At 39.2% G+C, this 12,682-nt stretch overlaps 1 protein-coding gene across 4 annotated transcripts in view; it reads right to left on the reverse strand.

The window, feature by feature from the left end:
• Nucleotides 1-702: 702 nt before the first annotated feature.
• Nucleotides 703-12,682, reverse strand: part of cdc42bpaa (CDC42 binding protein kinase alpha (DMPK-like) a) — a 60,650-nt gene continuing 48,670 nt past the window's right edge. For 2 of the 4 annotated variants that reach the window (XM_053633885.1, XM_053633884.1), the window contains 10 exons: nt 12,133-12,352; nt 11,961-12,023; nt 9,947-10,540; nt 9,760-9,857; nt 9,470-9,554; nt 8,371-8,494; nt 8,087-8,204; nt 6,700-6,817; nt 6,402-6,565; nt 703-3,870 (listed from right to left, as the gene is read on the reverse strand). In XM_053633885.1, coding sequence (XP_053489860.1) covers nt 3,739-3,870; nt 6,402-6,565; nt 6,700-6,817; nt 8,087-8,204; nt 8,371-8,494; nt 9,470-9,554; nt 9,760-9,857; nt 9,947-10,540; nt 11,961-12,023; nt 12,133-12,352 — 1,716 coding nt within the window. In that variant the 3' untranslated portion in view covers nt 703-3,738. Of the gene's footprint in view, nt 3,871-5,739; nt 5,815-6,401; nt 6,566-6,699; nt 6,818-7,643; nt 7,824-8,086; nt 8,205-8,370; nt 8,495-9,469; nt 9,555-9,759; nt 9,858-9,946; nt 10,541-11,960; nt 12,024-12,132; nt 12,353-12,682 lie in introns of all 4 variants that reach the window. The other 2 variants (XM_053633886.1, XM_053633887.1) reach the window with 2 other exon arrangements.

The following is a 12,682-nucleotide window of genomic DNA, read 5'->3' on the forward strand; positions in this document are numbered from 1 at the left end:
TAGTTTCGTTGCCTTCAGTCTCCAAAGTATGCTCAATGCTTCGTGATCAACTTCTGTCTATACTGTAGAGACTGCAGATTTTTGTAGAGGGAGGAAGATTTAGCACTTTAACTGTGGCTAGCTGTTGAATGTGTATAGATGTTCTTTTCAGTTTTAGGGTCTTGCAAAATTTCAGATCATTTTTTTTTAAATAAAGAAATAAAGTTGCTGGTGAATTTTTTTATGCTTTTCCCCCGCTTTTCTGTTCAAACCCATGGATGAATGTTTCAAAAGTAATTTACACAAATCTGACACTTTTCAGATTTAGTTGGATTCTTGGCATCATGGAAAGTTAAATGCAGAAATCACAATTCGCTCAATAGTATATGGTTAAGTAATATTCTTTATACTCTATTTTAATAAAATAGGATTTCATTACATTTTAATGGTATACATCATACTTAAAATCAGAGCAATTCTAGCTTCAAAATTCTGTCATTCTGACTTTAGTGTACAGGAAAAGCATCAGATTAATGAACATCTCTGCCTTAGAGAAGTGCGAGTGCTACAGCATGTAGTTTGCATCCAGCAAAAACCGCATAGCATTCATGTCCGGCCTGACCGATTACATTTAATGTAAAAGGAAAATGGCCAATAAACCTTTTCCCACAAAGCATCACTGCAAAAAGGCTGGCAAACAATCATAAGTAAATTAGGTTTTGTAACAGTTCCCCATTTTATTGAAATAAATCAGTCAAGATACGAGTTCTCAATGTGAAGAGTGGTGGCTAATTAAATATAAACTCAATGACATTCCACCTTAAATAAGCATGTGCCCAAAAAAAAAAAAAAAGTATGGTATTCTTCTTGTTCACATCCCAAGCGTCCACACTACACAGATCAATAAAATATGGTAAAAACAGTTGGAAAATCCAGCCTTAAATTTTTAAGTGAATACACCTGACATGCAAAACTGTACATATTCTTACAAAAAAAAACAAACAAAAAAAAGTGATATGAAAAAGCTGTAATATACAAGGCAGAGTAAACCCTCATTTTGTTTTCAGTTCCCCCTCGGTTCCCTCAAGTCTAATCCATATTCATACTACACTACCCAGCATTCAAACTGAGTTCAGTTAAGGCACCTCCCGCTAATGTTGGCCTACACCATGACTAAGAGTCCTAATACAACACCAAAAGACATACAGAAAAGTCTGATTGTGTTCTCCTCTTGCTCTCTATTTCTCATTGTAATAAAATAAATCATTGGTTCTAACATACCTGAGTAACATCAAACAGGCTTCCTGTTATACCATCATGCTTGTATAAACATTTTATCCATCATCGCCTCAATTCAACAAGGCAAACGCACTCTGCATTAAACTTACATTATAGAGTATGGTCGCTTAGATTCAGTAGGAATAAATATGACAACATAATACCACATAAGAATGATCCCAAACAATAGTACACATTGCAAATCAGCTGCTTATTTGAGAATCCAATGTGCCAAGTTTATCTGACTGGTCCACAGTGAATTTCAATCATGTTTGCAAAACAGTATTTTAAAATACTGTTGCATGAAAATCTTGTAACTCCAGTGTAGACTGTTTAGATTAGTTTTTCCTCTCAGACAGTTGTCCCTCATTATGTCCTTTAGGCGTTTTTATAGATCTGGAGTTAATAAAAGCAATATGGATAAAAGGCAGCGTGAAGTTTATAATAATGTAAATCCCTTAAATAATAGTTCAGGAGCTACAATGATGTCAGAGTTGTGACAATATGCTGACAAGAATAGTGACCATTTTACCAAGTCTATACTTACACTTTATGTAAATACAAATACTTTTTGTTATCTTCATATGCAAAGCTGTGCTTTTACACTGAAAACTCATTTCTTGCCCCAGTAAACAAATCCTGATCTCTGGAATTTGGATAGCTCATGGATTGCTCCAATAGCATGAATTAATGGACCCTAGAAATATCTTAAAAAGGAATAATCAGAAAAATAAAGCAAAAGCTTTGTTTAAATTATATGCACGAGTTGGCTCTTCTGACAAAAGAAGATGCACATAAACCCAAAAATAAAATGCATGGAATGAGCGATATAGTACAGAAAGCTTGTTCTGCTTGAAAGTGAACTATAATTAATGGCTTGTCTCGGAAAGTTGAGGTAAAAAGACCCAGGGGTGCTTGATAGTCCAACTACGCACTATCCCTGAACTCTTAAAATGATCGTTAATTAATAGTTAATTTCACACCTTGCCATCAACTCCCCACCCCTCTCCCCATCCCAACGGTGTTTTTACTGGCTACGGAAAGTAACAAAAGAAGAGGCAACAGATAAATGCACCAGTGAATGAGTAAAAGCCCTTGAATGCTCCCTAAATGGGAGAAGCACTCTAAAGCTTAACTGGATTATGTTTTGTGAGTGTCACACAACAGTGACTTTAGTGTCATCAAACCCGTGATAACATACAGATTATACTTTATATGTACATCCACACCCAGGCTATGTTTGGTTTCATGTTACGCGTGTCATAAAAACACTCATTAAAACAAAACAAACAAAATAAAAATAAAATTAGACAAAAACAGTAATAACAATTAACAAAAAATCTTTGGAAACAGCATTATTGCTCCAGTAAAGGAACCACGAAGCACACTAAAGTAGGCAAGGAGAGGAGGAAGAAGAAGAAGGTGGCTGTAATCATTTTTTTTTTGATACATTCACCACAAAGAATGTGACTGAGGGATTGTGTTTCTATTCTAATATGATCTCATGTGTAATCCTACACACCTATCTGTGTGCGCCTGCATGCATGTGCCTGGTGTTTCTGTCATTACATTTGGACATAATATTTAACATAGTTCCTAATAAAATCCAGGCAGGGTCAGTGGGACTATGGACACTTATGGATATTCTGATAAAAGAAGGCTAAAATTGTTCAATTAAACGTGGCTGCATTTGAAGGTTTAAAAACTTTGACTCACAAAGTCAAAAGAAAATAGCACTCTCCAAGCAAAGTCACTTTTCACAATAGTGTTATTTTTCATAATATATTATACTCTACTTAAACTCTATGTACATTATTGAATTCATTCGTTCTATTTCTACGTTATTCTGAGCTTTACATATGAAAGAGCTGCGTGGCACCGGAGTGCCGAGGTCAATTTAAATGTAGTGCTGAGGCTGGGAACAATCTTATCTCCATGTTATAAATGTTTCGAAGCATTAATTGGTTACTAAGCACTAACATCTAATCTAATCATGCTCCAAATTCATCTTGTTCGTAAACAAAGGTTGACTCGATTGCATTTAGTGTTTTAAAAGCCTTTTTTTTTAATCAGGGAAGTTTAAATTATTCTTAATATTTAAAGTTTAAAATAGTAGTGTCATTAGCAGATAAAACTTTTGTAATAGGTTAGAAGAAAACCACTGAACTTTGTTCACCACAAGAAATCTAAATCTACTGGAAATGTTTGTCATTTTTAGGCCAAAGCAGGGCTTAAAAAGGCTGGAATCAAATGTGCATATTGGACTGTTTTTGCAATTATGTGTGTTTGTGAACTCATTCACACACATGCACAAACAAATATAGGGCCTGTTCACACACCACCCCAAATGTAGTGTATCAAGTTCCTTGAGCGTCAATGCTGCTTTGTCTTTTTTTTCTTTACCATAGGTTTGAGGGATCCTGATGCTCTAGAGAGGGGTACAGAGAGCAGAGCGAGTAGGATGAACGCCTGGTGCTGTCCTCAGGACTCCCAGCCTGGATGCTCACTGCGCTCCAGAGAGAGGGACTTGCTCTTTTGTGGGGATGATGGACTTGGTGGGCTGCTCAGGTTGGAGCTGTTGGAGGCTGTAGAATGTCTCGGTGAATCAGAATCCTAAGGATTTGAAAGAGAATGTTCACACAAATGTAACCAACATTTTTAGTAAAACTGATATAAAAAAACCCCCACAAAAACAACTCATCACACAGTTTAATCTTCACATAAAAAGAGAAGAAAAAAAAGAAAAAAATAAATTACTTGCTGATACACATAGCCTTGGAGCCTACCTATGTGGTTGATAGAGCACACACCTAAAAAAACTATAACGTGAGGCTGTAATAATATTCTAACACCGTTTGCAGCAGAAAGACATCAGGATCTGGTGCTGTTGGCCTCAAGGCAGTACACTAAAGTGTGTACCAATGCCAGTCAGCCCCATCTGTTGGGCATGTAACTTCAAAACAGTAATTTCTTACAGAGCATTGCTATCCAAGGGAAGTGCTGTCAGCCAGAGATCTTCACAGGTATAATACAGACCCAGGCAGAATAAGAATTGCTTAACCATGATATGACATTACTTGAGCTAAACACATTTCAATACATCAGTTCCCAAAATGTGTGCTGTGAATTTATTTATTGATTGCTTGATTTTTCAAAACAAACTTCATGATTTCATTTCATTTCACCATAGGACTGGGTCACAATATGTCCTATTTATCCAGATCAAATAATGTAACAATGAAGTATTCAATTAAATTTGAGGTGGTCAAATTTTTTTTCAAGGATCACAAAGGACTACAATTTATGAGCACCAGGAATTTAATCTGACACTTCCTAACCACTTCCTAACCACCAGGGCTGGTGAATATCACCTGCTTAACTTCTTGTACACACATGCCGAGGCCATCACCAAAGTCACAAAGTGACTGCATGATGTAGAATTTCATATAAACTGTTGTCATACAGCCATCTGTCTCTTTCGTCTACTTGCTGTGTTAATGTGTCAGAGCTCTGGTGCACCTTGGAGTGATCTCAGTAATAGCTCAAGACTACAGTTAGTTATCACTCAGCTATCCATGCTGTAGCTATGGACTGTACTATTTGTCCAGTACGGCACTCAGACTGTGGTCCTTCCTGGTGGAGACAGCGAGTCTGCTATCACAAGACATTGAGCCATGGCACATGTCCACCTCTACTGCTACGGGGCGGCTGTGGCTCAGGTGGTTGAGTGGGTTGTCCGCTAATCCACTAATCGCAGGGTTGGCGGTTCGATTCCCGGCCCACATGACTCCACATGCCGAAGTGTCCTTGGGCAAGACACTGAACCCCAAGTTAGCGCCTTGCATGGGAGCTCTGCTACCATTAGTGTGTGAGTGTGTGTGTGAATGGGTGAATGAGACACAGTGTAAAGTGCTTTGGATGAAAGCACAATATAAGTGCGCCATTTACTGCTGATTTTGCCCTCACTGCAAATAATTTAGCAATTAGGCTACTGCTCATGGCCCAAAATGGCAAGTGTCATTTAGTTTCTACTGCTACTCTCACTGGTGCTTAGAACACCTTGGAAACTTCCTCCCTGAGTAAATCTGTGATCCCAAATTAACAGCGATTTAACATCAACTGCCACATTACATCATTCAGAACTGGGAACTCTCTGAGAATGTTCAAAGGAAAGTTTACTGTCGATCAAATGGTATTTATAGTAAATGCTTTAATCACACTGTCAATTCATAAATGTCTTGGAATGTCTTGGCATGTGTGCACATATGCACAAGAAAGTTAAGTGGTGCTAACGAATTAGTAGTGGGGGGAATTGGAGGGGTGCCGTTGCTTTGCAATGAACTTCAGGATTTCATGTCTAAATAAACCCATGAAGATCTCTACAGATCTGAACAAAGAGCACTACTAAGCTAATGGCTTCATTTGATGCTAGATGCATGGATATAGGAGGGGGGTGCTGTATCACATAGTGCTGCTGGTTACCTTTATCTTACTAAACAGGGTCCTTAAAGTCCTTTTCACATCAGGGGTCTTGCCTGTGGGAGAAACTGCCTTCCACTACAGAGAGTCACACATTGACCACATGTCATAATGGAGTCCACATACATGCGGTGGAACAGAGTGTAGTGTGCGCGCAAGTGGTTGTCTAGTGGAAAAATATCGCTCATTCTCTAGGCATGGTGCCACTCAATACATGCACATAGCGTGGGAAAGAAAGAACAGGACCTTTTTTTTTTTTCTTTACAAAAAAGAGGGGGGTTCTGAGTGTGAAACGAAAGCCTAGACCTTTTTATATGCAGCATGGATGGCTTTAAAACAATACCGTGCTTCAGAGCAAATATAATTCTAACTGTGATTAGTTTCAACTCCACCCCCCCGTCACTGCTGCCCAGTGTAGATTAGAATGAAGCAAAGAACTCTTGGGTGTGAACACTTTACCTGTCACAGCTTTCTGAACGTCGAAGAGATTCCATACACAGAATTAAAATACACTGTGTGACATTTGTGTCAGTGATATTTGCAACAACTGAAATATATAGCAAGAAATGCATTCTGCTTGATAGTTTAGCAGTTATTTTAACTATAGTATTCATCAAATGTGAATTACACATGTTCCAGGCCTCCCCCATAGTACTATTACTCACCTCTCTGTCAAATTGGGAGAGTGGGGCATCACCTGCACAGTCCATGCCGCCCCCTGACGAGAGGGAGCCCTCAGAGGGGGAGGTCTTTGCCTGCCGCTTGTTGGAACCATAACTCCCACTAGAGAACTCCCTTCTAAGTGCACTGCCATTCTGCGAGGATGAACCTATGAGTCAAAGACCAAACTTAAATGTCCATTCCAGCAGTGAATGAAAACTCTTAACTGGCCTTTTCAATTATTCTCTTTTTCAGGATGCATCTTTGTATTCTTTCTTATATGGTTCCGCTGCAGGAACTTACGTGTGCCAAGGCCACTGCTGGCACTCATGGAGCGGCCCGGTTCAGGTCTCGCTTTGCTTATAGAGGGGATGCTGACTGAGCCGCCCAATACTCCCCGGCTCTCCTGAGGACGCACATTCTGCAGAGGACATTTGGGGACGAGAATATATTTATTTACACATATGTATTACTTTTGTCAAAAACAAAGACATTTTGTTAGTCACCTATACAACGTATTACACCCAATAAATCTTTTGAGAAACATGCTATCAAACCAAGTGTGGGTGAGTGGGGCCCTGATTTACTAAAGTTTTCAATTTAATTACACCACACGGTGTCACAAATTTGATTAAGAAACAACTGATTTACTAACAATGGCTGAGGATTGATTGTGTCTTATCCATTTCGCATGTTTGGCTTAATGACTATGCAATTGCTTTTAAAAAATGCAAAATACAGGGCAGTCTCAATGCAAACCGATTAATTTAGCCTCTGCCATGCAATGCCTACAATTTAGTGCAATTTAATACAAAGGTGTTCAGGTACTAAACTTCACAGTAATCAATTTAAATGCCCCTGATTAAGTAAGTTAATCTAGAATTATGCTTTAATTTTTTAAAACAATCAAAAATTTGCCGTTTTCACACTTTTGTTTTAAGTTCATATCATAGTACTTTGCCACATCTTGTTGCCTTTAGTCACTGTTGTACTTCAGTTTAGAGAATGTTTTTGAGATCTGAACTTGCCATGTGTACTGAGAATGAATAGCACATGCATAAACCTCAATAACATGTTTTCTACCACTACTTGTGATGTGATATTCAATTATTCATGCAATTATGAAATACCCACAGCATGACCTCTCTCTGGCCGTGCAAGCAATTCAGTACTTGTTATCTTGGATCTTTGTAAATCAGGGCCTTATTGTAGAGATTGATAAATGATGCAAGGGCCCCTAGTCCTACCAGAGAGCAGATGGAGGCAGGAGTCCCAGGAGCAGAGCTTAGGGATGGGGAGTAGGAGGAAAGAGGGGTATTCTGGGACAGGAAGTTTTCGGCAGAGGTGACGGTCATGTGATATACATGCTCAAAGCTGGTGGCAACGGAGATGTGGCGCAGGCAAGGAGAGGGGAGAGGAGAACCGAGCTACAGCACAAGAGTGAGGACAGAGTGAGAGAGTGGAACAGAAATGGTGAGAAATTAGCAAATTATGAAAAAAAAAAAATAGCCATGGACACCTTAAATGGATAGTGATGGCAGTTGAATCAGATAATGGTAGGGGGAAAAAAAAGCACCAAAAATACCAAGAATAGAAATGATACTAAATACATAGGAAAGTGCTAGGAATTTAGAAAAGTGGAAATAAATGGGATGGCATGAGGCAGGAGGGATAAAATCTCTGATTTTACCATTGGCAGGTCTTTAAGTATTTGTATCCCATCTCCAGGACCCATATGAACAACATGGTTGAAGTTGGTTGGATTTGAAATCAACTTATTCCTCATCTCAGGATCTCTAAGCATCTCTCTAAAGCATTAACGAAAATAATACATCAAAAAAAAGTGAGGAGGAGAGCACACTGAAATTTTTATCATTCAGGTATAATGCAGAAATAACATTGGGGTTCTCTTTATTTGCAGCCAAGTACTGATCTGCATGTGCTAGTAGGTGTATACTGTAAATTTTTCTTCACCTCCGCTGTTGCAGCCTCTCTTCCTCTGGCACTCTGAAGGAAAAGCGGCGTTTGCTTGTCATACTGCGCACCATCTGCTTCCGGCTGTTATCAGATGTCTCTGGAACCACCAGCTCGTCTCCCTCTGTAACAGATGACATTATCAGTACAGACACTACTTCCTAGTTAGCGAACAGTGTTGGTTGAATTACTGAGGAAATGTAATCCAGTGCTGATTATAAAATGACATGATTAAAGATGAAATCAGTGATGTAATGCTGTCTTTACGCTAACAATTCTCAAGGTTATTCAAGGTTTGTCTTTTGTGTAGTGACTGAAACAATGGATGTGTACTATACAGCATATTCATGTATACAGTCTACTGTGTTATATATTACCTCAAAATTCACACTAGTCATACCCATCTCGAATTGGGACAGATTTCAAACAAAGTTGTGGGTGGAAAAATTAAGTTGCAAAGATTTTTTGTGTGGTTTATGAGATGTATTTAGGGTGAAAATGTTTGAGACCTGGCAACATTGAACACCTGAGCGCTAAGGCTAAATTAGTCATGTTTAATTTAAATGTTACATTCTAATTCACAGATTTTGTTTTGTTGCTGCTAACAGAATGGTTTCAATTTTTGTACTTGCAATGTTGAATGAAGGGCTGCAACTTATGATTATCTTCAAAATCGATTAATTGATTTTTTTTTCCCCCTTGGAGAATGGACACCAAAAAACCCAAACTTTCAATACCATTTTGTTGTTTTTTAAAATAAAAATCCACAAACAGAAGTAACATATAAAAGAGTAACAGAATAAATGTGCCCATTTATTGGTAACCAATGGTAGCCATGGTAGCTCAGGGTTTAAGACATTGGACTATTGATCGGAAGGTCGCAAGTTCAAATCCCAGCACAGCCAAGCTGCCACTGCTGGGCCCTTGAGCTGTATAAATGAGATAAATGTAAGTTGCCCTGGATAATGGCGTCTGTCAAAATCCGTAAACGTAATACTTATTTTTGCAGTATCAAAAAGTATCCCATCAAGACACCACATCATATGGTATTTGAATATTATGAATCGTTACTTCCGTACGATTCACATATGGCACATACCTGCTGTTTTATTTTTAAAGTAGATTAGCCGTACTGTCTCCATTCCTAGCAGGTTCAATGAGCCGTCTGTGTTCAGAGGATGAACCTAAACACAAAGCAACAAAATCATAACAAATGTGTTAGAATGCATCAGGATACTAACTTGTTACTTCTACTTAATACAGATTGTAAGTTATTCATTATTTATGCCAAAATATAAACAGTGACTAAATAAACTTTCCACAGCTATCTAAACTACAAATAATTCTTCTGAATACTAGATGTGTGCCATGCACGTCTTAAATATTTGCCTTTTTCAAAGGAATCGTCTGGATCCATTCCATACTGTTCACATCAAACACATCCACTGCATTCTCACTGTACACTGATAAGTAAGGTGCATTATAACCTGCAGAGAACAAAATATACATACATTTGTTTGCAAACATTATCCATTAGTGAGTGATCTGACAGATTATTAGTGTTGACAGCACTTACAACAGGCAGTTGGTACAGCTGGCCACATCAGCTCCTGCTGGCGTGAACGTCTACCCTGGCAGTCAACATAAACACCAATGCTGCTAAAGCACAGGAGTAACTCTTTGCTGGAAATTTCCACAGCGCAGAGTGCATCCAAGCCCAGCTGCCCTATGAAAGACAGGGTGTGGTCCTCCGGATGGAGCAGACTATTGGGAGGCCCATCTCCTTGCAAGCTGTAGCGTAGGAATCCAGCCTGGTAACCTACACACAGCTTATCCCCCTGTAGAGCCATCCACTGCACCACCGCAGGTACTTGCAGCTCCCGCAGCTTGCGATACCGTGTTTTACCCTTGTTGAGCTCGTAGCAGATTACCTGTCTCTTCATGGCAACGCACAGGCAGGGGCGAACACCATGCTTCACCGTGCCAGACACCAACGTCTGGCAGCCCTTAGTTTCAGGAAGCTTATAGAAGTCTGCGTCCCGATCGTCCAGAGCCGCCATGGAGAAAAGCCGAACATGGCGGTTACGGCCAGAGATGACCGCTAGCAGCTGCTCAGAGGGAATCAGGTCAATCAGGTGGACCTTTTTACTATCCCCTACCTTGATAATCTCTGTGAGATAAAGAAGAAAGAAATGCATGAGAGAAGAAAAGTTAAATTATAAGATTAGTACTTTCATTAGTACAACTCCAATTCCGAAAAAGTTAGGACAGTATGGAAAATGCAAAAAAAAAAAACCAAAAAAAAAAACCCCACAAAAGTGTCATTTGAAAGTTCAATTCACCCTGTACTATAATGAAAACACATTGTTAACACACTGTTTGATGTTTTACTTCAAATGTATGAATTTTATTTTTGAAAATATACACTCATTTCATATCTGATGACTAACACACCCCTAAAAAGTTGGGAGAGTCAACTGTTTACCACCTTTTCTTTTAATAACACTTATTAAGCTTTTGGGCACCGAGTGAAGACACCAGTTGGTTACGTTTAACAAAGGGAATTTTCCCCCATTCATCTATTATGCATTTCTTCAGCTGTGGGGCCTTCATTGCCTTGTTTTGCGCTTCATAAATGTGCCACACATTCTCAATCAGAGACAGGTCAGGACTGCAGGCAGGTCATGCTAGCACCAGCACTCTGCTTACGCAACCATGCACTTGTAATCCAGGCAGAAAGTGGTTTGATATTGTCCTGCTCTGGATGGCAGCATACTGTCCACTGTGCTACTGTCCATCTCAGATGAGACCGGGCCCAGAGAAGTCTGCGGCGTTTCTGGACAGTGTTGATGTATGACTTCTGCTTTGCATAGTAAAGCCTTAACTTGCATCTGTGGATGCAGCGGCGAATGGTGTTGATTGACAAAAGGTTTACCAAAGTATTCCCAAGCCCATGTCAGGATATTCATTACAGACTCATGACGGTTTTTAAGACAGTCACGTCTGAGGGATCGGAGATCACGCGCATTCAGAAGTGGTTTTCGGTCTTGCCCTTTACGCACCGAGATTTGACCGGATTCCTTGAATCTTTTAATTATATTGTGCAGTGCAGAAGGTATGTACAAAATCCTACCGATTTGTCTTTGGGGAATGTTGTTCTCAAAGTGTAGGATTATTCGTTCGCTGACGCATCTGTTGAAAGATTGGCGAGCTTCAACCCATCCTTGCTCTTGAAGGACTAGGTCTTTTTTGGAGGCTCCTTATATACTATGATTAGACGATTGCCTCACCTGTTTCACATCACCTTCTTATTTTAACTGGTCACATTGCTATTAGTCCTAAATCGCCCCTATCCCAACTTTTTTGGAATGTGCTGCATGCATCAATTTCAAAATAAGTGTTTTTAATAACTTAAAAAAAACAAAAAAAAAAACTATGCAGTTGATTATTTAAAACATAACATACCTTACATTTTTTTCTTAAATACAAGTCAAAGTACATTTACAAAATCACCCCCTCTTTGTTTTTATTACAATTTTCCATACTGTCCCAACATTTTCAGAATTGGGGTTGTACAACAAGAATCTTACCATCTTTGGTGACATGGATGATATACAGTCCCTCCTCATTGCCCAGGGCTATCCTCTCATGATCTTTAAACAAAATAAAATGTAAAAAGATAAATGGGAATGTTATTCTGCACTACAATGTTGCAGAGAGCTTAAAGTGTTCTACTACACGGTCATGGTGTTGGAGCAGTACCTATAATAGCAGCAGACTGGGTGGTTTTGATAAGCGGCAGGGTGCTATCATAAGCTTCTTTAGGGATATAAACAGAGCGCTCCTTTAACTTGTTCTTCTTTAGGAGACGGTGTAGCTCATTCAGCAGTCCTACCCACTTATTCCTTTCCTGATCACTGTCAGCCAGAATCAGGATGGAGCATTTTTTACTGCGAGATGCAGAGAGCTGAGATGCTGTGACCTGAAGGGGAGATAACAGGTAACATACAATTACATCCTTTGCTACCTCCAAAATGATATGTCACATCTGTCTGAGAAAGCTTTTTGCCAAGTAAGTGTGCATGATGTACACATTCATCCAAATGGGTTTTTTACATGGTTTCTAGTCATAGTGCTCATGGTAGTGGTACTCAGTCACGTAATTTGAGAGTACTAAATAACACTTCCCATCCACCTGAGTCACACATCAAGCACAGTTGTGAAATGCCTTTTTAAAAAAAGGCAAATCTGTCAATTTTAAGACGATAAAAGCACTTGTAATGATGACCAAAAAAAAGCATGCTTAAAGATG

Source organism: Ictalurus furcatus, chromosome 9 (assembly GCF_023375685.1).
Source record: "Ictalurus furcatus strain D&B chromosome 9, Billie_1.0, whole genome shotgun sequence".
Lineage (NCBI taxonomy): Eukaryota > Metazoa > Chordata > Actinopteri > Siluriformes > Ictaluridae > Ictalurus > Ictalurus furcatus.